We start from the raw sequence: 23,050 nt of genomic DNA on the forward strand, positions 1-23,050 counted from the left end.
ATTCTTAATTTAAACATGTTGCTCCGAACAATGTCAATTTACAGTAAATCTGCTGCCGTTGCAGTCTCTCTTGTTGTATAGCATCTAATGTAAAAAAAAAAAAAAAAAAAACTGAATTAAAAATGATGGCTTACGCACAAAATTCAGTACTTCAGTCATATGAATGCCAACACTTTGCAACAAAAAACAGGAATTGCTTTTAGGTGTATTAACTCTATTTTGTCTACACTTATAGATTAAGTTAGATTTTTCTTTTATCCCAGAAAATTGTTTTGTTTTATTTACGTGACATGTTTCGGCGATTACTTCCACCTTCATCAGAGTGTCACTGATGTTGGTGTGACGCGTCATTTATCAGCTGATGGATGAAGGCGTGACTCACCTGTCAGATTAGACAGGCGAGTCACGCCCTCTGCTGACCCTTCACTCTTCCAGGATGCTGGTCCAGGTATTACAGAGCATGTAAGCCCTATCGTCCCTGTTGATGGTCCTTGGGCTCCACTTGCGGATTTCAATAGCCTCTCTGATCCAGCGCTGATATTTAAAATGTTTTCTTCGATGAAGATGACTCTGGCCTTTTACCATTCCATAATTGCACTGGTAGGTGATGGCTGACTTGTGGTGTTTCTGTTGCGCTTCTGCTTTTATTTCACTTGTATGTCTTATTGCTGTCTCCTTCTCACACTCCTTCTTGTGTTGTTTTTCATGTAATAAAGCTCCTCCCTGTCTCACCGATGTATGACTGATTGCATGATTTGCATGGAATTTCATATTTGAGTTGCATTTGTTTTCTGGTTGGATTTTGTCCTTTGGGTGGACCAAAATCTGACGGGAGTATTGCGTGTGGTTTGACTGGTCTGTTTTTTCATGAATCTTTGGATACGTTCCGTGACTCCTCTCAGGTATGGCAACGTCACCATATTGCTGTGTTCTTGTTTTGTTTGCCCCCCCCCCCCCCCCTTTTGTGTTTTTGTTTTTAACCGGTCCTACACCTTTTGCTATTGCCTACTGTGGATACTGAAACCTTTTTAGTGCATGTTGGATGTGCCTTTCCTCCTGTGTTCTGTATGTTTAAAACAAACAAACAAACAAACACACAAACAAACAAATCCGCAAGCCCAAGTTTATGTTACCATGAACAGGGACGATGGGGCCTACATGCTCTCTACTACCTGGACCAGCATCCTGGAAGTAGACGGGCGCAGTTATGGTATGACCCTAAAAAAATTGCAACAAGAGGTTTCTCAACTGTTTTTTGTACTATTAAGTGTACTAAATAACATATCAAAAGTTCACCAAAATATGACCACCGGAAATGTCAAAATTTCAAGATGGACGCCGCCAGGGCTTTAACAGATCGTTATTCCTCCATTAATCATCCTAAATAAGTACTTGTGGTGTCTATTCCTATGTTTTGGTTAACCAAGAATCAAATTAACTGACATAAAGTATAGAGAAATGATTACATGTATAACAATGTATCAAAATTGGTATTTAAGTTAAAAATAAATAAGGTTTTCCAATATAACCGGATATTTCCCCATTTTCTACGTGCCATAATTTGCCCAGCATTGGTTTGAGTTTACTTATACTTCAAATTATGTTAAACTTTCAGCATTATGTTGGGGAATTAATGCATTATGACTGTGTGGTACTGTGAAAATAATCAAAATAGGTCCGCCACGAGAAGGCTCAGTATGACTAACTCCTTTTTTTTAAAAAAATATATTTTTTTTTAAGTTTCTGTTTTTTTTCTGTCATGCTTCTGCATGTTTATTTTCCTGTATTTTTTTTTTTTTTTTTTTTTACACGCACCAGATTTAAAAATCCTTGTCACACTCTTCCTTCCATAGAGATCGATTTTGTGGATTCTCACAATTTTCGACTTGACATGTTCTACAAACAGGCATGCATGACAATCCATATTGTCTGCAACTACACCGTTGTGTTCGGCAGGCACTTGTGCAGTTACAGTGGACCATATGCAGGAGGCTTTCTGGGGCAGCAGTTTTGTTGGTCATAACTGGCACAAAGTTATTGCCCTCCCATTGACATCCTCAATCCAACGGATTCTTGTCCTTCGCCATTTCGGTCCAGACAATGATCTGGTAATCAACTCTTTGGCAGTGATATGTAGTAGCAGACTCTGTAGGAGGTAGCTGTTCTGGGTTGACAAATGATTTGGCAGACACAATTTTTTTGCCGAGATGTTTGTAGCACAAAGATACAAGAGAATTTTCTGTATCTTTGACACTAAACATAAGAGCCATCACCCGTCTCCGAAGGTCTTCTATGACATTCTTTGCTTGATTAGGGAGCAGAAACCAGTTTGCGCCGGTCTGGATGGTTGAACCACCATTCACAAGTTTCTGGAACACAGACTTTTCCTTCATGCATGATATGCATCATTCCCTGACACCCAGGGGTTTCTTGTTTGAAGTTTAGCAACATTGGACTTAATATCACTTTTAATAAACCGTGCTGCTGTCTCAACGATCACTTGTTTCTGTGATTCCTCGTCCTTTGCTTGGGCTTTGAAATAAGATCTCAGTATCTGTGATGTCCTTTCCCTCACCATCACTATGTCTTGGAGACCTTCCCCTTCAGCAAGTTTGCACTGTCCCTATACTTTTCTTTTAGCTTTGTTTTGAGGTAGGCCTTTCCAAATGGTTTGGAATCTGTATTTGACATAAATTCCTTCATCTTATCTTGCAAATGTGTAACTGTCAACTAACTGTTCCTCATCATTGTTCTTAAGGTAAGAGCAAACCCTCATGAATGCCTGCTCCTGATCATCATTTTTGGGCCGGCCAGACTTTCTATGCTTTGCCTCTGGGTTGTTCTGGAACTGTAGTGGTGGTAATTTCCCAGTCCGGAAATTAATACTGCATGTGTGATGGTAACCACTATCCGGAGCATAATCACGGGCATAAAATTCAATTCTGCCCTTGACGGTGAAGGCCCTTTCATCGGAGCGACTCTCACAATACTCAAGAATGGACTTGACAAATGTATCTGTCTTAACATAGCTAAAGTCTGCACTTCCATGTGTCACTGCAACCCCACAAAATAGACAGTCCGTTTGGCTGTTGAAAGGACCAGTTATTACTCTGGCACTTCTCGTTGGGGGCTCTACTTTGGTTTTGTTTTGCCTTTGAATGCTTTTGGGATTTACATACTGTTGTCAACATTTTGAGTGTACTTTTTCACCAGCCGAAATGACTGTTATCCCCTCTTTGGACACTTGCACTATTGATTCCATCAGCTCCCTTCTGACGTACTTCAACCATATCTGAAGCGTCTTTTATTTCTTCATGGCAGATTTTGCAAGACTTTTTCCATCAAGAAAGAATAATGATAAAATGGGATGGACATTTTTTATCATTAGTTTATATACCTTGAAATGGTTTATTATTTAAAAGTTTTCGTGAAATTAACATAGGAAAATATATAATTTCCATATTAACTAATTGTATATCAGATTCATTGGTCCCAAAAATATAGGGTTAGACACAAAAAGTACTTGTCTATGATAAATAATTACAGGGTTAGGCTATTTTAATGTTTTTCTGACCATCTTAGATGCCATCTTGAAAATAACACCTTTCCAGTGGTCATATTTTGGCAAAACTTTTGATATGTTATTTAGTACACGAAATACTACAAAAAACAGTTGAAAAACCTTTTGTTGCAATTTTTTTAGGGTTAGGTGCCTTTTTTTCATAACTGCGCCCGTCTAAAGAGTGAAGGGTCAACAGAGGGCGTGACACGCCTGTCTTATCTGACAGGTGAGTCACACCTTCATCCATCAGCTGATAAATGACGCATCACACCAACATCAGTGACACTCTGATGAAGGCGGAAGTAGTCACCGAAACATGTCAGGTACATAAAACAACCTAAAACAATTGTCTGGGATAAAAGAACAATTCAACTAAGGAATTGCTTTTAAAACCATAACACCAACGCCATGATAAAAAAAAAAAAAAAAACCCACCGTATTGTTTTTGTCTGAAAAACTGTCATTCTTTTCAAAACAGATCATTCAAAATATATGCAATGTTAGTTGTTTATAAAATTCCAAGAAAAAAAAATTCTAAACCTTGATTCTTGTTTAGGAGTAATGGCTTATCATAGTTCATCGTTGACAGTCTTTTGACCTTTGTGGTTCTTATGCCAGCAATCGCACAAGGTTGTGTGATCATCAGATTGAGGCACTGGCTCCATGTCCGCATGGCGGCTGGGCTGACCTGACTGCCGCTTGGCGTAAGTCAGTAGCACTTGGTAGTAGTAACAGTAAAGTCTGCTGGGCTGCAGTAGCTCACGGGTAACGGCCTGCCCCATAACGGCGATCTTCTGCGCTTCTGCATCATTCTCTTTGGCCCATTTGATTTTTTCTAACAAGTCCGACAGGTTTCTTTTGAAAGGGACGTAGTGGTTGCCAGCTTGGAGACTACTATAGAAATGTTCATAGTAGTGCGAATCCTGCTTCAGAACCAGGCTGTTTCCGAGCATGAGGTAAGGAAAACGATATGCCGCCACTGTGCCGTCCACATTTACTTGGTACTTGAACTGAGGAGAGAAAACCATGAAGAATAAGCAACTCAAATGCTTTCACACGTGGTTCCAGTAACTCTCACCTTAAAATAATCAAAGAATCCAACAAGTGGTGCCTTGCCAATATGTTTCTCTCTGTCTCTGAAAAAGAACCATCCTGTGATGCCAGCATCCACAAGCTCCGGATGTTTCTTAGACAAAGATACCAGCTGGAGACGTTCCTCTCTGCTATCCCGGCCACGGAAAAATGCCCGATCCGTTTTGTTTGCCCAAGAAGGACCTGGAAGAGATTGTCCTGAGTCTTAGTTTTCTCTGGTCCTAACCAGTTGATGAAACTTGGTGTTATTCTTCTAGTATTAAAACAAATAAAACACAACCTTGCACATAGGAGCTGTATTAAGATGTCACAGACATCTTCAGACAGGGTTGTAAGCTATCATCTGAGAGTTGTCTGTGATATTTGTTTTTAATAAAGTTCATTTTGGAGAACACCTGCTCATACATATGTGGATTCAAAGACTGACAAGACTGCAATTGCATACTTTTTCATGTCCTCATTACATATTAAGTACACTGGTTATCCAGTCTTGTCAGCAGTGAAAGCAAATGAATCTTGCAACGTACCATTGAACATCCTGTTTACTTCAAACTTTTGTTATAATTCTTCACAGTTGGCCTACCAGAGATCAAAAAGTTGGAAGACTTTTTGTCAAATAGCGGTGTGCCGGTGTAGTGATATGCTTTATCAGCAGATGGATACACATGTCATGGCCGAGGAGAACTTGATAAAGCAGCTTTCTTGAACTTTCCTGAGCTTTGGGACACTCGAAGAGTGGCTGTCACACCTCAATGAATTAAAAAAAAATACTGTAGTGTCGCTGAGTGTGAAGGGTGCAAAGACTTGTGGGTAAACCTTCCGAGTGAGACCGTGATATTCATATTTGGTGAATTCTAGACATGTGACCAAAAATTCAGCGCCGAAAACTATCAGCCGAAAATAGATAAAAATGCATTCTCGGTAGAGATGGGACTGAAAGTTTACCACTGAATAGTGTGACTAACCTTAGCCCTTTTGTGATTACGTCATCAAAACATGCCGAGAAGCAACACGCTGGCTGATGCTATCTCGCTAACTACTGGCTCACAGCCAACATGTCAGCAGTTTAGAATCTGTAGACAGCCAACTTTTGGAAAATACTTCTATGTTCTCTGTATGTATGTTTCTTAATATCTGTAAATTAAAAAAACGCTGGGGGGGGGGGGGTTGCAAGTCATTCTAGACAGCTCGTATGGATGTAGCTCATGCTAAACTAAAGCTTGCCTAATATGTACACACACATAAAAATTTGTTCCCTTTGTGCCTGCACCTGGAGGTTGCCCACATGAGGACGTTTTAATTGTGATGATTCAAACTGCTGTGTTCGTGTTGTTTGGATTTCTGATACCTCATTTCTAAAGCTGAAACAACTAATCAATTAATAAATGAATTTGTATCAATTTTTGCCGGCAGCTATGAGTAGTCCCGTTTGGGTCCTGTTTGTGTGCAATGTGAGGCTGCACGACAGTGATTGGAGCAAGAGAGAGTTCACTGTTGCATTCAGGTTAAGTTCCTGAATAAATACAGTAATATTGAAAAGTGTCGAGAGTTAGATTGTCTTTTGTGTTGTTAGATCCAGTGTGCCTCCGTCAGAGGTGAGTAAATGAAGCCAATTGTAATGTTTGTATTCTTTGTTTTTGAGACATTACTGCCGAGCAAAGAGCACTAAGCTAGTTCGTGATTACGCTAATCAGTGTCTTAACTATCTGTTTGTATTGTTATGGAGAAGCATATTAGTAGTTGAATGATTGTTAGATAGTATAGTTTTATAATTTTTTATAAGGAAACCATTCATATAATAGTGATTCCTTTCATCACATACTCAAAAAGTAAATTGTCATATAATTGAGTTTTATACTCAGAACCTTTATTAAAAACTTTAAAAAGTTTTATGTACTTAAAACAGTACAGCTCTAGACTACAGTTAAAGGGCCTATGACACCAAAAAGCATGTTTATTTCATATTTCACGCAGTATTTTATGAATGAAATGGACCGCATGGATGTGTGTGTAAGCGATCGTTTTATCTATTCAATTTTTTAAATCCCGCGCCATTAAAATGAGTGATTTCCGGCTCCAGTACCGGGTTGAGTACAAATGCGAATGTGACGTCACCGGGGTCAGCATCTCACGATACAGCATTGCTTTTTAGCATGCAGATATACTGCGGATTAATTCGTTTTCGCATCACGGCAGCCAAATGTGCTGCAGGTGTTTTATTGCTGCACCAGGGAGAGGCATGTGAGCCTTTTTGGGTTTCAAAAAATTCCCGTTCACCCCAAGATTGGCCAAAACAAGTCCGACAACCGTGGGACCATTGGACTTACGAGGAAGTTTGGCCTAAACAAGTCCGACAACCGTGGGATCATTGGACTAACGAGGAAGTGAGTAAACATCGTGTTTTGTATTATGTCAAATACTGGGATAATGGCACACGTTTTAATACAGAGGTGGCTTGCATTTTGTCCCTGACAATGCTCCTTGTCCACCGAGAATGCCACTCGGCCACCGACCAGCGGCTTGTCGCACACACCCCTCGGTCCTCTTCCGGACCCGCCGGGAGAGCGCTATACTTGGCTTATGCTTGTGCGGTTCTCCATATCGTCCAGACCTCCAGCCCCCTCTGCCCTTTTCGTGTGCCTGGCAATAGACCACTATCCTCGGGTTGGGCTTGGGCAGCTACGCGCTCCTCCGATGTCTGACGGTTTTTCCGGCGGTCATTCTCTAGCTGCCTCCCCGACAAATGAGCTCTTCTGCCCGCAGCAGGGGAACAATGAGCGTTAACTTGCCCATCGCCAGGGGGTATGTTGCCGAGCGGCAAAGACGATTGACAACCCCGCCGCCGTGTGGTATGATCCGGGCTAATTTTGTGTGATTTTTCATTTCGAATGACGAGAATAAGACTTTGAAACACCGCTCGGGTCGGGTTAGCATGTCGGCTAGCTGTCACGCCTCCTGGTTTGTTTACGCTCTCCGAAGCCGGGGCAGGGAAATGATAAAAGCCGGACTAACTCCGGTGGCATAAAATATCGTTCGGGAGGTGCAAGAAGTCGACAGTTTTCACCATTATGGAGTAAAGGCCGAGTTATACTTCCGCGTCAGACCTACGCCGTCAAGGAAGAATCGAGTTACGACCCTACGCCGTAGCCTGACGCGCACCTCTCGATTTTTCTAACCTTCGCGTCGCGTAGACGCGTTGACGTAGCGAAAACGGACTGTGATTGGTCCGCTCAGACTGTTGTTTCCGGGCGAAAACACCGCCATTGTAGAATAGAATCAAACATTATTTTCTACACGCAAAAATGCACCGAGCCGACGGGAGTATCATCGAAGAGCAAGTCTCGTCAAGAAATTATTATTGTGACTGCCAAATGGCAAGGTCGGCGATCGAAAAAATAAATAAATGGAAGAACCACCGAGACGTGGGTGGTCTGAATCGAGTGGCCACACGAAGCGGTGACACAGTCGGCCAAAAACTGCCAACTTTTTATCACTTTATGTCGTATTTTTGGTTGGTGCACTTCATCATTTACTGTGTACATATGTTTCAAGTATATGAAGAATAAAGCACAGATTTGGTGTCAAAAGAGTTGTTTTGATCTTTAATTTTCAATAACAGACACTTCACACACACAATACATCATCACTGATTGAGAGTGCCTCGGTGCTTTTTATGATAACCTTAAAATCAAGCCTCCCAACGCAGTTTGGGAAGTTCCCTAGACGCCAGAAATCTGCTATGGCTTCCCACTGGCTGGTTGTAGGACACGGCAAACAAATCAGGCTGGAGGGCTTTGCAGACCTTGAACGCAGTGCTCGACGCCAGTTTGAAGCTAGCCGCCACAGCTAGCTCTCTCCACCCGAGTCTAAAACTCTCTGTGCGGCATCAAAAGTCGGCCAGACCGCCTCGAAACCGTCTTCTGCGTCGCCTGCCCGTCAACATTTGTATGTTCAATATTTATTCAGTGTTGATGAGCAGAATATTTACTTTCAAGAGTTCCATCTTGCATTGTTTATTTTTTCTCCGACTAGCGGAAGTAGTCAACAATCATGCCCCAAAACCGTACAAACATAACGCCACATCCCTCTAGTGGCTTGGCAGTGAATTACAGAGCAACGCGTTCCCTCACCGCAGAACTATCGAATGTCGAATGACGCCGTAGTCGCTACGCCGTCACCGCAACGCGGGAGTATAACTCAGGCTTAAATCTGTCTTGTCATCCTGAATCAATGCATTTTTAATATTTCATATTCCAATTAGCACAAGACTGTTATTTGTCATGACCATCCCATTTATTTAGCAATCGAGGAAAAGTACTTCGATAAAAAAAACATCCTGTAAAAATATGGGTCAATATGTTGTCTGTCGAGGCCACGCCTTCTACGCAGGGCCCAAAAAGTTTGATTAAAAAAAAAGAAAAATCTGAACATTAAGATATATTTGAAGGTGAAAAAAAAGGAATTTGAAACTGAAAAAATAATCTGAAATTAAAATTACAATTTAAAACCACAACTATAAAACGTACAACAACAAAGGCAAAGTTAGGTTTCATTATAACATGGACAATGGGTGAACTCTGTGGATGTCTCCATTATCCCGGCTGCACTCTGCCGTGACTCAGCAGCACAAATGCAGAGGCGCAGAAGTTATTATGGAGATTTATTCTGCACAGCGAGTTTGCTTGAGAGTTGTGACAAATTGCATGTAAGCTTTGAATAGAGCAGCTGAATCGTTGAGGTCATGTCACAAGCACAATGTGTGTTCAGTCAGACTAAGAAAAAAAGATGATATTCTGCTCATGTATTTTCATCCTGAGCTTTAAAAGAGGAGATACATAAAATCCAATATGACGGTTATGTCATGATTCGAGGGCGAGTGGCCGAAAATGTCATTGCATATAATTGACCGATACGTATATGAATTTGAAATAAAGACCTATGTTGTCCATAAAGGTTGTAAAGCAATAAAACATCATAAATGACTGAGATGAACAAGTATCTTACAAAGTATTTCATAATGGGTCAAAATTATTTTTCAAACAGATCATGTGACTAGCACTCCTTTTCAGACATGCTGAACTCCGGTTAAGTCCCGGGATTTAAACAGGTAGCCCTTACAGTATGTACAGTGCTGGCCAGAAGTATTGGCACCCCTGCAATTCTGTCAGATAATGCTCAATTTCTCCCTGAAAAATGATTGCTATTACAAATGCTTTGGTAGTAATATCTTCATTTAATTTGCTTACAATGAAAAAACACAAAAGAGAATGAAAAAAGAAATGTAAATCATTATCATTGTTACACAAAACTCCAAAAATCGGCCGGACAAAAGTATTGGCACCCTCAGCCTAATACTTGGTAGAAAAACTTTTAGACAAAATAACTGCGAATAACCGCGTCCAGTATCCATCATTGAGATTGTTACAATGCTCTACTGGAATTTTAGACCATTCTTCTTTGGCCAACTGCTCCAGGTCTCTGAGATTTGAAGGGTGCCTTCTCCAAACTGCCATTTTCAGATCCCTCCACAGGTGTTCTATGGGATTCAGGGCGTGACTCATTGCTGGGTTTTGACGAACAATGAGTGCTTTTGAAGTGTTTTGGATCATTGTCCTGCTGGAAGACCCAGCTTTCTCACACTGGGCCCTACATTATGCTGCAAAATTTGTTAGTAGTCTTCAGACTTCATAATGCTATGCACATGGTCAAGCAGTCCAGTGCCAGAGGCAGAAAAGCAACCCCAAAATATCAGGGAACCTCCGCCATGTTTGACTGTGGGGACCGCCGTGTTCTTTTCTTTGAAGGCCTCATTTTTCCCTGTGAATTCTACGTTGAAGCCTTTTCCCAAAAAGCTCTACTTTTGTCTCATCTGACCAGAGAACATTCTTCCAAAACGTTTTTGGCTTTCTCAGGTAAGTTTTGGCAAACTCCAGCCTCGCTTTTTTACGTCTCTGGCTCAGAAGTGGGGTCTTCCTGGGTATCCTACCAGAGAGTCCCTTTTCATTCAGATGCCAACGGATAGTACGGGTTGACACACAAGACAGCTTGAACTTGTTTGGATGTTAGTCGAGGTTCTTTATCCACCATCCGCACAATCTTTCGTTGAAATCTCTCGTCAATTTTTGTTTTCCGTCTACATCTAGGGAGGTTAGCCACAGTGACATGGCTTTACACTTATTGATGACAGTGTGCACGGTAGACTAAGGAACATTCAGGTCTTTGGAGATGGATTTGTAGCCTTGAGATTGCCCATGCTTCCTCACAATATTGCTTCTCAAGTCCTCAGACTGTTCTTTGGTCTTTTTCTTTTCTACATGCTCAATTTGGTACACACAAGGACACAGGACACAGGTTAAGTCAACTTTAATCCATTTTAACTGGCTGCAAGTGTGACTTAGTTATTGTTACCCCCTGTTATGTGCCATAGGTAAGTAACAGGTGCTGTTAATTACACAAATTAGAGAAGCATCACATGATTTTCAATGGGTGCCAAATACTTTTGTCCGGCCCATTTTTGGAGTTTTGTGTAAAATGACAATGATTTATTTTTTTCCCATTCTCTTTTGTGTTTTTTCATTGAAACCAAAATAAATGAAGAGATTACCTCCAAAGCATTTGTAATTGCAATCATTTTCTGGGAGAAATTAAGCATTATCTGACAGAATTGCAGGCGTGCAAATACTTTTGGCCAGCACTGTACATTGAAAAATGTTCCCTTGGATCCTAATGGACTCATGAATGTGCATTACCTGTATTGCCTTGAATTGAGAGCAGATCGTTGGTGACACCTCTCATGGTCTCCAGGGTGGAATGTGTCACCTCGTAGGTGGGAAGGACAATATCTCGTGTGTCTGTAGAACCACACCAAGACAAGACTGGAATAGGACTTGCGTCTGCCGACCGTGTCTCCAATGGCCAGTCACCAACATTGAGATAAAACTCGACATCAGGCACCACCACCTTCACAGTAGATTTACAATATCATCAGTCATCAGGGAACATTACGAAAGTCCATTAAAAGAAACTTAATTTTGAAGATGGGGGATTTTCATGGGAATACAGTGGTACCTCTACTTAAGAACGTCCCTACATTACAGACTTTTCAGGTTAAGACACCCCTCAACGGGAAAATATTGCATCTTTAAGAAAGAAATTTCAGGGTACGAAAGACAAAAATACAGTATGGCTGGTACTCACAGCTCCCAGGTTTACTGAACATAACATACTTATAGCTGCTCTGCCATTGGCTATTGCCTAGATTTACTGCAATCCAACTGACTATGAGGGACCTTTACTGTATGTGTTTGTGTGTATCCTAGGGTCCTCTTCATTTGCTCCTTGTATTCCGAAAGCTTTACATGAGTATATTCACTTTTATTTACTCTATTTTTGTTTTTTTTACACTATGCACAACTCTGATTTTATGTTTATTGTGCAATAATCTACTGTAATTTGGGGACTACAAACCGCTACTTTTTCCCCCTCATTTTGAATCCTGCGTCTTGTAGTGCAGTGCCGCTTATTTGTTGATTTGTTTGGGTTAATAGGTGGCACTCGGATCTTTTGCATTTTTTCAAAAGTGAGATAATTTGCTGGATGATACAAAATGACATTTGTCATGATGTCATTAATGCTCATGGCAGTGTCATGTCATAATTATGATGGTCTTATGACAGTTTTATAGCGCCGCTGTCAAATGAAGTTTTAACAAATACCAGAACTAGCAATTAATGAAACAACTGGAAGCGTAACTGAATGAATAATTAGCACAGAACATGAATTTTGATTGTTATTTACATTTGTAGCGCTACAATGCATGCTAGGAGGCACGTTGGACGACAACAGTGTTGACAGCAGGTGGCAGGAGAGGTTGACTGTCTCCCCCAAGAGAGCAGTGATGGACAAATGAAGTTTCTTGAAGCAATGAAGCTTTGCAGCCAATTGGTTCAAAGCTTTATGGTGGTTCATTTGGTCTTAAGACAGTCTTATGATGTCGCTGTCAAATACAGTGTTACCGGTTAATATTTTTTGGTGTAAATATCGCATAATACAGTGAGGACAGCTGCGACTTATCTATGAACAAATGCTGTTTTCGTGTCAAATTTGGGGGTGGCGGTTTTCAGAAATTACAGTAATTGTAACATATATTTGTTACATATTTTGACGCATTAGAAAAGATTTATGTCTGAATTTTAAGGGCTTGGAACGGATTTGGGCATTTACGGACAGTACTTATATAGCGCATTTATCTGGATGGTTACCATGCCCAAAGCGCTTTACATTAGCACACATTTACCCATTCACGCACACATTCACACACCAATGGGGCTGCTGCCATGCAAGGCGCTGTCAACCCATTGGAGGCAAATCAGGGTTCAGTGCCTTGCCCAAGGGCACTTCGACAGTGAGCAGTTGTAGCCGGGAATCGAACCACGGTCCAAGGACAACTCTAGCTACCAACTGCGCCACGGTCGCCCGTGGAAAACGCGTCTCTACTTACGGAATTTTCAGGTTACGAAACTACTTTCGGAGCCAATTAATTTTGTAAGCAGAGATACCACTGTAGTGCAAAAAAATTGTGCCATTCCAACCTTCCTTGTCAGCGAGAGCAGTATTTCGTCAGAGAACATCTTGAAGTCGGTGTATTTTCCCAATGTTTGGCGGAACAGTTGATTTTTGATGATGGCGTAGTGAATGATACCTCCTCTGTTTGCAAATCTTTTAGGCCCTTGCTCCCTGAGAAGCTGTAGGTTAATAGTTGGAAAAGATTGGAAGTCCGCCTCAATCTGAGGCTCAACATTTGGACACTGCATGACGCTCTGCCAGACGGAGGCGTCAGGTTCAGGACAGTCACAGTACTCGTGATACACTGGACCTATAAAATCAAAATATTGATTAGTTAGCATGACTCCGGCCGCACGGCAGAAGAAGGGTTATTTACTGTAATTCGTTGTCCAAAAGTTCAGTAAACAAATATCAGAAACTGCCTTACAAAGCTCTTTCCACATCCAAAAAATGTGTAATTTTTGCAGATGTGACAATCGAGCAGATAGACTCAAAATCTGTCTTTCTGTTACGTTATATTTCTGTCACTTGTCTCCATTAGGGTCAAGTTTATTCAAGCTCATTTCGGGTGAAAGGAGGTGTACACCAAGAACTAGTCACCAGTCAGTTGGGAGTCATAATGCTAATGTTGTCCAATCACTTTGGCCTACAAACATCTTTATAATGTGCATTCCAGTGGAAATCTTATTTAACATATTGAAAAAAAATCTGAATTTCATTATTAGCAGAACTTTTTAAGCAATCAAACGACAGTATCCCTGTTTCCCCCCCTTCACATGATTTCAGTTGAACTCATGGTCTCATGCAGCTGTGTACGAGTTTATCAGTGTTTATGTGTGTGGGTATAATGGCGTTTTCACACTAGCACTGCTTGGTCTGTTTTAAACGGACCAGAGTTCTTTTTCTGAGATACTCCACTTCGTTTTTTAAATGTGAACGACCATCTGAACTCTAGTTTGGACCAAACAACCGAACTCTGGTACGCTCAAAAATCGTGGGTCTCTGTCTGTTTTCAGCGCACCCTGCTTCGCATGTGAATGCAACCGAAGCATGGTGCGCTTTGCTACTTTATGTGCAGCGTGGGGCTGTGATGCTGTAGGCTGTGACGGCACATGCAGATCATCCAGGTCCTTGAACAAATTTGTATGTAGAGGTCCCACTAGGCATGTGCCGGTATGAGATTCTGACGGGATGATAACCTTAAGCAAAAATGTCAGGGTATTGCAATTACAACTCTAACCTGTTACTTAAAAACATTATTACTAAATGTGGAAATCTTGGGGCACCTAACGATTCGATTACAGTTCAGAGGCTATGATTTGATTATAAATCGATTATTGATGCAACCACCCCCCGCCCCCGCTTTTAATATTTCGTACATTAGTTCCAAAATTGTTCAAAAAACCTCTCAGGCTAAACCAAAGTACTATTTCAGTATCAAGTTAACAGTTCAAAACATTAAATAAAATACTCACGCCCCATTCTGTATCAGCAGCTTTAAATTACATTTGAATAATTTAATGTTGTGAATCAACTGTTAAAGTAGTTAAAATTGCTCCCGTTATTCCATAACTTCCCTTCTATTTTCGACATGTGAAAGTTTCAAAACTGTTTACTCATTTTAAGATAGATTCAAGTCAAAATTTTGCCGATTTAGGGGTATTTTAGATAAAAAGTGAATTAATTTCGCTACAACAGAGCCTTCCAGAGAAGTCTACTGCTTTAAGATGGCGGCTGTTTACTAACGCCGGCAAGTCTGTCATTTCGCATCTAGTTCTCTATACATGTTCTAACGCCGCCGTCGCCTATCATTTCGCATCTAGTTCTATATATATGTGATATCTACCGTAGCATTATGTGGTCGTATGTTTGTATCAAACAGCAACTGGGCGTTGTTTGTAGCGGCTGTTGGCCGCAGTCAGGTATTATTGTTTTTTTATCTAGCAGCATGAGTTGAACATTATATTTACTCTCGGTCCGTCCCTCATTGCGTCCCGAAGACCGCGCTGACTGTGTTTTAGTTCCGCTTTACCTGGTATGAGTAAATAATTGGAATTTGGATGTTTGTGAATCGTTCTCGAATCTTCCACGGCCGAATCGCAAATAATCTAAGAATCGGAAATTTCGCACGCCTCTAATTATTACCATCAGGACAAAAATAATTAAATTACTTTCCATAAAAAGCATGTGTGTATGTCTCGTATCATGTTTATATTATACACACACTCTCTTCGCAACATAGACATTTGCCAGCTCGAAAAAAACATGTTTTACCACCGCTAGACACACTAAACACACTGGAGTTATTCTCGTAGCTGGTAGGAAACATTCATGACAGCGTTTACTAACCAACTACTAACTAATTTTGTTAAAATGCGAAATCATATTGGAGGTATTGCCTCCTCGGCAGCCACCCTCTGCAAACATGTTTTACATGGCCCTCATCCCCTGAGCCGTGTCTGTCTGTAACTTTTCGTAGCCAAAGTATTTTTATACCAGCGATTTTGTTTTCTTCAATGGGGGAAAAAGTTCAGGAGTTTCACATCCTCCAGCAGCTGTGTAGCACAGCTGACTCACTGACACTGAGCAACAACCGGTGGGGGAGGGTCGAGCCTTACAACTACAAGCGAGGGATTTCTCCATGCATTTTTGGGACAAAGAATTGGGGACGGTGTGACGGAAAATTTTTGCGATTTTGAAACCTTGACGTTTTCATACCACGGAATACCAATCGGTAATCGGCACTTGTCTAGGTACTAAGCCTGAACGATATATCGTTTAAACATCGCCATCGCGATGTGCGCATGCGCAATAGTCCCATCGCAACGACGTGCGAGAGTTTTTTTGTTTTTTTTAATACCACAAACATGCGCTCGCATATGGAGGTAGATTTGTGTCTTTATTATTCAATCAAAAAAAAAGTTGCTTCGATCAAATAAAAAGTTGCTTCAATCAAAATATATACTTTCAATCGAAGAAAACGTCACTTCAATCAAAAAAAAATGTGTTTGAATGCAAAAATAAATTTGAAACTCAAAAAAATATATTTGAAAACTATTTTTCTTTGATTGAATTTTATTTTTTTGATCAAAGTCAAGTTTTTTTTAATTGAAACACCATTTTTGATTGAAGTCATGTAATTTTCCGTTTGGACCACATTTTGGCTAGGACATTTGTGTCTTTATTATTCAATCAAAAAATAAATAGCTTCAAACAAAAAAAATATATATTTTCAAAAGAAAAATCACTTCAATCAATTTTTTTTTTAAAATCAATTGTAGAAAAAAAGGTTTGAATGTGAAAAAATATTTGAGACTCAGAAATTCGCATTTGAACACTTTATTTTTCATTCAAACTGTTTTCTTTGATTGAAGCAATCCTTTTTGTGTTTGAGCCATATTAGGGGTAGGACATTTGTGTCAAAATCATTCAATCGCAATAAAAGTTGCTTTAATCAAAAAACTATTTTTAATCAAAGAAAAAAATCATTTGCAAAAACTTTTTTTTTTTAAATATATTTTTTATTTGAAATATATATATTTTTTTATTGAAGTGTCACTATTTTTTAAAAGCAAAAAGTCTTAAACTCTTTTTTTTTTTTCAAAGTGGAAAAAGTTTTGAACACACTTTTTTTTTTTGAAGTGGAAAAAGTTTTGAAGGCACCTTTTTTCGATTGAATCATTTTGACACAAAGATTCTCCTTCAACGCTAGTTCCGGTGTGTTTGATTGGCAGGTAGCTACGCCAATGACATAAAAGTATGAAGCAAGCATAATGGCCACCAGGGCTCCATCCAGCCATCGGAGTCTGTTGGAGTCTAAGCCGAATATAGGGCACCGGTACGGGCGTGTGACATCGGCATTTCACCGGAGTACCCGCAACGGTACGGTGCCCTGTCGTGGCACACTGGTCAGACCCCGATATCACCCCCCAGGTGCGGAGGCCGGCTGTCGAGTGGACGCCGCGCGAATGACACGGCACTCATTCAAAGCTGAAGCGATGGGGCTGCCGGCGTGGACGCCGGCGACTCGCCGGTAGTCCACTCGCTTACTGGGCAGGGTAGTGTCGGGCCACTCGCCGAACACTCCCGTACCGGCGCGTCGCGGACACTCCGGTTGGAACCAATTGCCAACCGTCACGTCAGGGCAGCGGGTGAAGTTCGCCGTGTTAAATCACATTAAGCAACAGGGCACCGTACTCCGGTGAAATGCCGATGTCACACGCCCGTACCGGTGCCCTATATTCGGCTTAGACTCCAACAGACTCCGATGGCTGGATGGAGCCCTGGTGGCCATTATGCTTGCTTCATACTTTTATGTCATTGGCGTAGCTACCTGCCAATCAAACACACCGGAACTAGCGTTGAAGGAGAATCTTTGTGTCAAAATGATTCAATCGAAAAAAAGTGCCTTCAAAACTTTTTCCACTTCAAAAAAAAAAAGTGTGTTCAAAACTTTTTCCACTTTGAAAAAAAAAAAAAAGAGTTTAAAACTTTTTGCTTTTCAAAAAAAGTGACACTTCAATAAAAAAAAATATATATTTCAAATAAAAAATATATTTAAAAAAAAAAGTTTTTGCAAATGATTTTTTTCTTTGATTAAAAATAGTTTTTTGATTAAAGCAACTTTTATTGCGATTGAATGATTTTGACACAAATGTCCTACCCCTAATATGGCTCAAACACAAAAAGGATTGCTTCAATCAAAGAAAACAGTTTGAATGAAAAATAAAGTGTTCAAATGCGAATTTCTGAGTCTCAAATATTTTTTCACATTCAAACCTTTTTTTCTACGATTGATTTAAAAAAAAAAATGATTGAAGTGATTTTTCTTTTGGAAATATATATTTCTTTGTTTGAAGCAATTTATTTTTTGATTGAATAATAAAGACACAAATGTCCTAGCCAAAATGTGGTCCAAACGGAAAATTACATGACTTCAATCAAAAATGGTGTTTCAATTAAAAAAAACTTGACTTTGATCAAAAAAATAAAATTCAATCAAAGAAAAATAGTTTCGAATCTATTTTTTTGAGTTTCAAATTTATTTTTGCATTCAAACACATTTTTTTTGATTGAAGTGACGTTTTCTTCGATTGAAAGTATACATTTTGATTAAAGCAACTTTTTATTTGATCGAAGCAACTTTTTTTTTGATTGAATAATAAAGACACAAATCTACCTCCATACTCGCACAGCCTCCCTCGCTCCCTCTCGCTCTTTGTTCCTTAGTCACTGTGGCACTCGCTTATTAAAGTTAATGATGTTGATTGTCTTTGATCTTGCCACAGAAGCCAACTTCACATGCGCCTCATACGTCAATCATCGTTTAACTTGTTAAATAGTTGCTGTGCAAGGAAGTGCACACTGGAATGAATGTGTGTGTGTGAGACGTTCGAGGCAGCTAGACATGTTTGTGGCAATAAACGCTAGAAGTGATCTTGAGGAGTTTGTAACTTCTACATGTCACTCCAGGAGTCATAAGCAAGGTATGTAAACAGAAGCATTTAATAAAGCCAAGCATTTTTCTACTAAAGTACTTTATTCTTGTTTGAAAATGATTCGGTGGGACAGGAATGTTTAAAACATAATTATTACATTTGAAGTGCTTAAAAACCATTTATTAAAACATATGATAATATATAATATATATGGCAGAAAACACAGACAAGAATAAAAAAGCAGTTTCTGCTCTTGCACTCCTCTTTAAAAGAAACTGCAGTATTTTAAGCCAAAACAACTGTTGTGTTTGATAGAACAATATGTTTATATGCTGCCATAGCAGATTCATGGCGCATTAAGCCCCCGAACTATTTTTAAATTGTCCGTTTTACCCTGAAAACCCCCATTTACAGACGTCGCGCAACTGCTTTTGTTTCAACCTAGCCATAAAAAGAAGGTAAGTATTTATATTTATTATTCAAAATGTCATTTTTAACTTAGAATCATTAATTGATGTCTAATATTTAGTTTAAAAAAAGAAAATGACTTTAAAAAGTTATTCACTCGCATATTTTAAACTTTTAAACAAATTACGTCACAATGAAAAATTTGGCGTCTGTAGGATATCTACCTCAAAACTATCGCTTAATTGTATTTTTTTTTTTTTGTTACTGTCGCATTTTCCCCGATATGTTAGATGATAAATAATCGATCCAAACAAAGAAAATTTGAAAAATAACATTTAAAAGGGTAACTATATGAAAAAGAAAATCTCAACCACTCCTTGTTGTCTGTGATTTCTGCATCGCGACCCTTGTTATATCACTATATTTCACCCATAAAATCCTCAAAAATCTGGCTGTGGCCATTCACAGCTGTGTCTTGACACTCAGTGATACATGCTAGATGGAGTTTTTGGATCGAAACAAGGTAAGTACGCGATAATATCTCGTTAAAATCGTGGCATCTTTAATTCTGCTCTTGCGTGCTCTCACCTCCAGTTAGGGTTTTGCTGTTTAAAATTTTTAAATATTTTTTAAAAAATGCCCTCCTGTTCAAAATTTTTCTTCCCCCAGAAAATTAAGATTTTAAACTTGGGTTGGTGGGGGGGGGGGGGGGGGGTTGTCAAACCTCTTAAACTACTGAAATGCAAAGAAAACTGTTTCAGCACAGTTATTTCTATACCACATACAAAAATTGATTTTCATTCAAAATTGTATTTTTTTAATGATTTGCAAAATAGAAGTTTGCAAAAACAGCAATAACCCCAACCTCCATCTCCTAATTTTTATTTTTCCCTCATTTCTTCAAATATTAAATGCCAAATCTCAATTTTAAGTACTTAAGAACATTGAATGTATATTAGAATTGAAGTTAATGTGAACATTTACTTATGATTTTAATAATAAAGATATAAGTAACATACATTCAGAAAAATAAGTACAAATGACTTATATTATGCAGAGTGAAATGGAATATATTTTGAAGATCACGCAAACATTGACTTTTTTAAATCATAAGGAAATGACTAAGTAGCCTAACATAAATGAACAAATACAAGTCCAAAGTGCACATTGACAGCTAAGATGTTCGGAACCTCCCCATCAGAGCAAATAAAACTAAATATGATAAATAAGCCACCTCAACTATTTTGTTGCTCTTCAAGATTTGATCCATTTTATGTTGCATTGCCCTTTTTTGTCGCATCAATTCAACAATTTTTTTTTTTTTTTTGCTGTTCCAGAAAACATGCACATTTGAACCAATCAGAGCTAACTATCTCTGCTGATCAGATATCGGTATGTCAGCCAATTGAACAGATAAATGAGTCCAGGCGTTTTGCTTTGCTGCGTGCATTCGCACATTGACGTGAATCATCATCGTCAGACATGGATAACTGCAGCAGCTGGGGAAACCTCCCGGCCGCCCGTGGAATAAAATAAAAAATAAATATCGGTGGAAACAGATTACGCTACACAAGTACTTTATTATGCTTGTTGTTAACACTTGTGTATGTAAATCTGATGTTGGTAGATTCTCTTCTTGGAGATGAAATGCATGTGTGGCAGCTTATTATTATTATTATTATTTTTTTTTTACATAGCGTTTTGACAGATGCCGTCATATTTTGGAAATCAAAGTACCGTGTACCGGAACAGCATTCCGGCCCTGAATCTTATACCGGAACTGCGTTCTGGCCCTGAATCTTATACCGGAACTGCGTTCCTGACCGTTCTGGCCCACTTTCACCCCTGATTGTAAATCCTTCCCACCCCTCGTACTGACCTTGGATGATGTAGGGTGATTTGGCAACAGCTGTTTCATGATGGAAGATGTCAACTTTAAGGCCTGTTGGTGCAGTGTTGTACAGGCGGTACCTCACTAAGAAGGATCCATCTCCTCTGTCCAGCGGTGCGGGGACGTGGATGCGGACATGCTCCTTCTTCTCCAGTGAAGTTATCCTCACTTTAAAGGTGTCTTTGCCTTGACAAAACAGTTATTTTCAGTGTCCAGTCCATATTACAAAACTACTATTCTTTCAGGCTCAAGAAAAAACTTCAGGTAGCTAATAAAGTAGATTTGGTTTGAGATGTTCTGAGAATAAAAATGATACCGTACCGAAGAATATAAACTGGGTAACTACTCAAATGAACAAGCGAGTAAAATAAACGAAAGTAGCAACTTGGTCATCATGGCAATAGATAGCTCAGACACAGAGTTAACGTTTCCACAGAATACAGTATTTATTTTTAAAAAATTACCTGGAGATGAACTGACATTTTCTCCTTTAAAATTGACTGACTGAATGAAAAAGTAGCGTACAGGCAGAACTACATTAGGCTGAAGTCCTGGACCCCAGATGAGACAACTCTCTGGGTTAATCCTTTCACACTTAACAAGATGAAAACTAATAAATGCAGCGATGACCAAATGAACAGAGGGGAAAGCAGGATAAAAAGGCACGAGAGGGTCTGCGTTACGTTTAAACATCGTCACGAGTTGCAGCTAAATGGCTAAAAGATTCATAAGAAACTTTTACTCGTCAAGCGGCGACATGTTGGCTCAAATGGACACGCCCATTCGCCGGTGATGCATTCAAGTTACATCGAATTTTTAGGATCGTTGATTTTTTTCCCCCCTCTGTTCTTTTAAATAATCTATAATCAATGGTTCCCATGCAAATCTATACTGCGATCGGATATAGACTGAAATTAGGTAGCAACCTTGACCGAAATGTTCCGATTTTATTATTTAATCGGTGTCTGAGCCACTGTAACAATGCAGTTTAAACATGAACACAGTCCTCGAAGAAAGAAAAATAAAAACTGCACCTAAATCAGAATCCGTAGATTTCATTTAGAATGGTTCAAATTAAAATTATACTAAAATATAGTTTGTAACGTTATAAAAGATTATGCAATCATATTGCACTTAAAAGTCAGGCAGTAACACGGTGCCCCTTTTTGAACATTTACTGAGACATCATTGTTTTGAAGTTCATTTATTTATGAAAAAATAACATTGCATTTAAAAAACTATAGAAATCAAAACTACTACCATGCTTTATTTCTTGAATTTGTATTGTTCACACGAAAAAAAAAAAAAAAAAATCTTAATCTCACTTTGAATGGTTTCAGGAATCAAAAAACAATCAAACAATAAGTATCATACAGTCGTCATAGTCTTCTTGGTAAATGCAACATTAGTATGCAAAGACCTGTTCTGTTTTATATCCCAGCTTGTTCAGATTTGGCAAACAAGCATGCTGGATCATTCCAGGAGGACCACACAAAACAACAAGGACATCTGCGGACGGAGCAGGGAGGTGATCCTTGATCATATTAGAGGTCACAAATCCAGAACTGTACTTCCAACCTAAAGAATCAAAAACAGGGAGAAATGGTAAGACCCACTGATATTGTTAGACCAAGAACCATTTTGTCCATACACTTGTTTGGACAGATTAACAAGGTCTCTATGACTATGATTTAGCATTCCACATATAGTGGTTGATGTTCTAAATGTATTGGGTAATACACTATACCTTACTTTAATTGTAGATTCCGAAAATATGGCTTTGACATCTGAAGCTGAACAAAAACAAGAAATAAACATTTACCCTGACCCCCCCATTCAGATTCAGAATATTTATTGTCATTGTTACAAAAAGCACAACGAAACTTTGTTTGGAGCATCCAGTTTAGCAGAGATTGCTGGCCCTGCGACCCTACACCGGATTAAGCGGTCGGTGGGTGGATGGATGGATGGATGGATGGATGGATGGATGGATGGATGGATGGATGGATGGATGGATGGATGGATGGATGGATGGAGTGTTGTTTTCGTCAACGATGACTATAACGAAAATATTTCGTCAAGGAACAATTTTTT

At 39.4% G+C, this 23,050-nt stretch overlaps 2 protein-coding genes across 2 annotated transcripts in view; both read right to left on the reverse strand.

The window, feature by feature from the left end:
• Positions 1-1,277: 1,277 nt before the first annotated feature.
• poglut3 (protein O-glucosyltransferase 3) lies at positions 1,278-21,725 on the reverse strand. Its single transcript, XM_057836776.1, has 6 exons — positions 21,421-21,725; positions 20,945-21,142; positions 13,246-13,529; positions 11,404-11,614; positions 4,641-4,837; positions 1,278-4,572 (listed from the first exon to the last, which is right to left on the reverse strand). Exons 1-6 carry the CDS (start codon positions 21,647-21,649, stop codon positions 4,132-4,134), a joined length of 1,560 nt encoding a protein of 519 aa, XP_057692759.1. The 5' UTR covers positions 21,650-21,725; the 3' UTR covers positions 1,278-4,131.
• A 523-nt stretch (positions 21,726-22,248) lies between these two features.
• LOC130916381 (NADH-cytochrome b5 reductase 2) overlaps positions 22,249-23,050 on the reverse strand; it is a 16,394-nt gene continuing 15,592 nt past the window's right edge. The window contains exon 9 of the mRNA XM_057837077.1: positions 22,249-22,534. Within this exon, the coding sequence (XP_057693060.1) occupies positions 22,362-22,534 (173 nt within the window). The 3' untranslated portion in view covers positions 22,249-22,361. The remainder of the gene's footprint in view (positions 22,535-23,050) is intronic.

This window comes from Corythoichthys intestinalis, chromosome 5, assembly GCF_030265065.1.
Source record: "Corythoichthys intestinalis isolate RoL2023-P3 chromosome 5, ASM3026506v1, whole genome shotgun sequence".
In the NCBI taxonomy this organism is placed as follows: domain Eukaryota; kingdom Metazoa; phylum Chordata; class Actinopteri; order Syngnathiformes; family Syngnathidae; genus Corythoichthys; species Corythoichthys intestinalis.

Coding starts and splice junctions, on each gene's coding strand:
- poglut3 (XM_057836776.1), bottom strand. CDS start 21,649: ATGTTTAAACGTAACGCAGACCCTCTCGTGCCTTTTTATCCTGCTTTC. Junction 13,530..20,944: donor ATCACCCTACATCATCCAAG/GTCAGTACGAGG, acceptor TTGATTTTATAG/GTCCAGTGTATCACGAGTAC. Junction 4,838..11,403: donor CTCAATTCAAGGCAATACAG/GTAATGCACATT, acceptor AATCTCTTCCAG/GTCCTTCTTGGGCAAACAAA.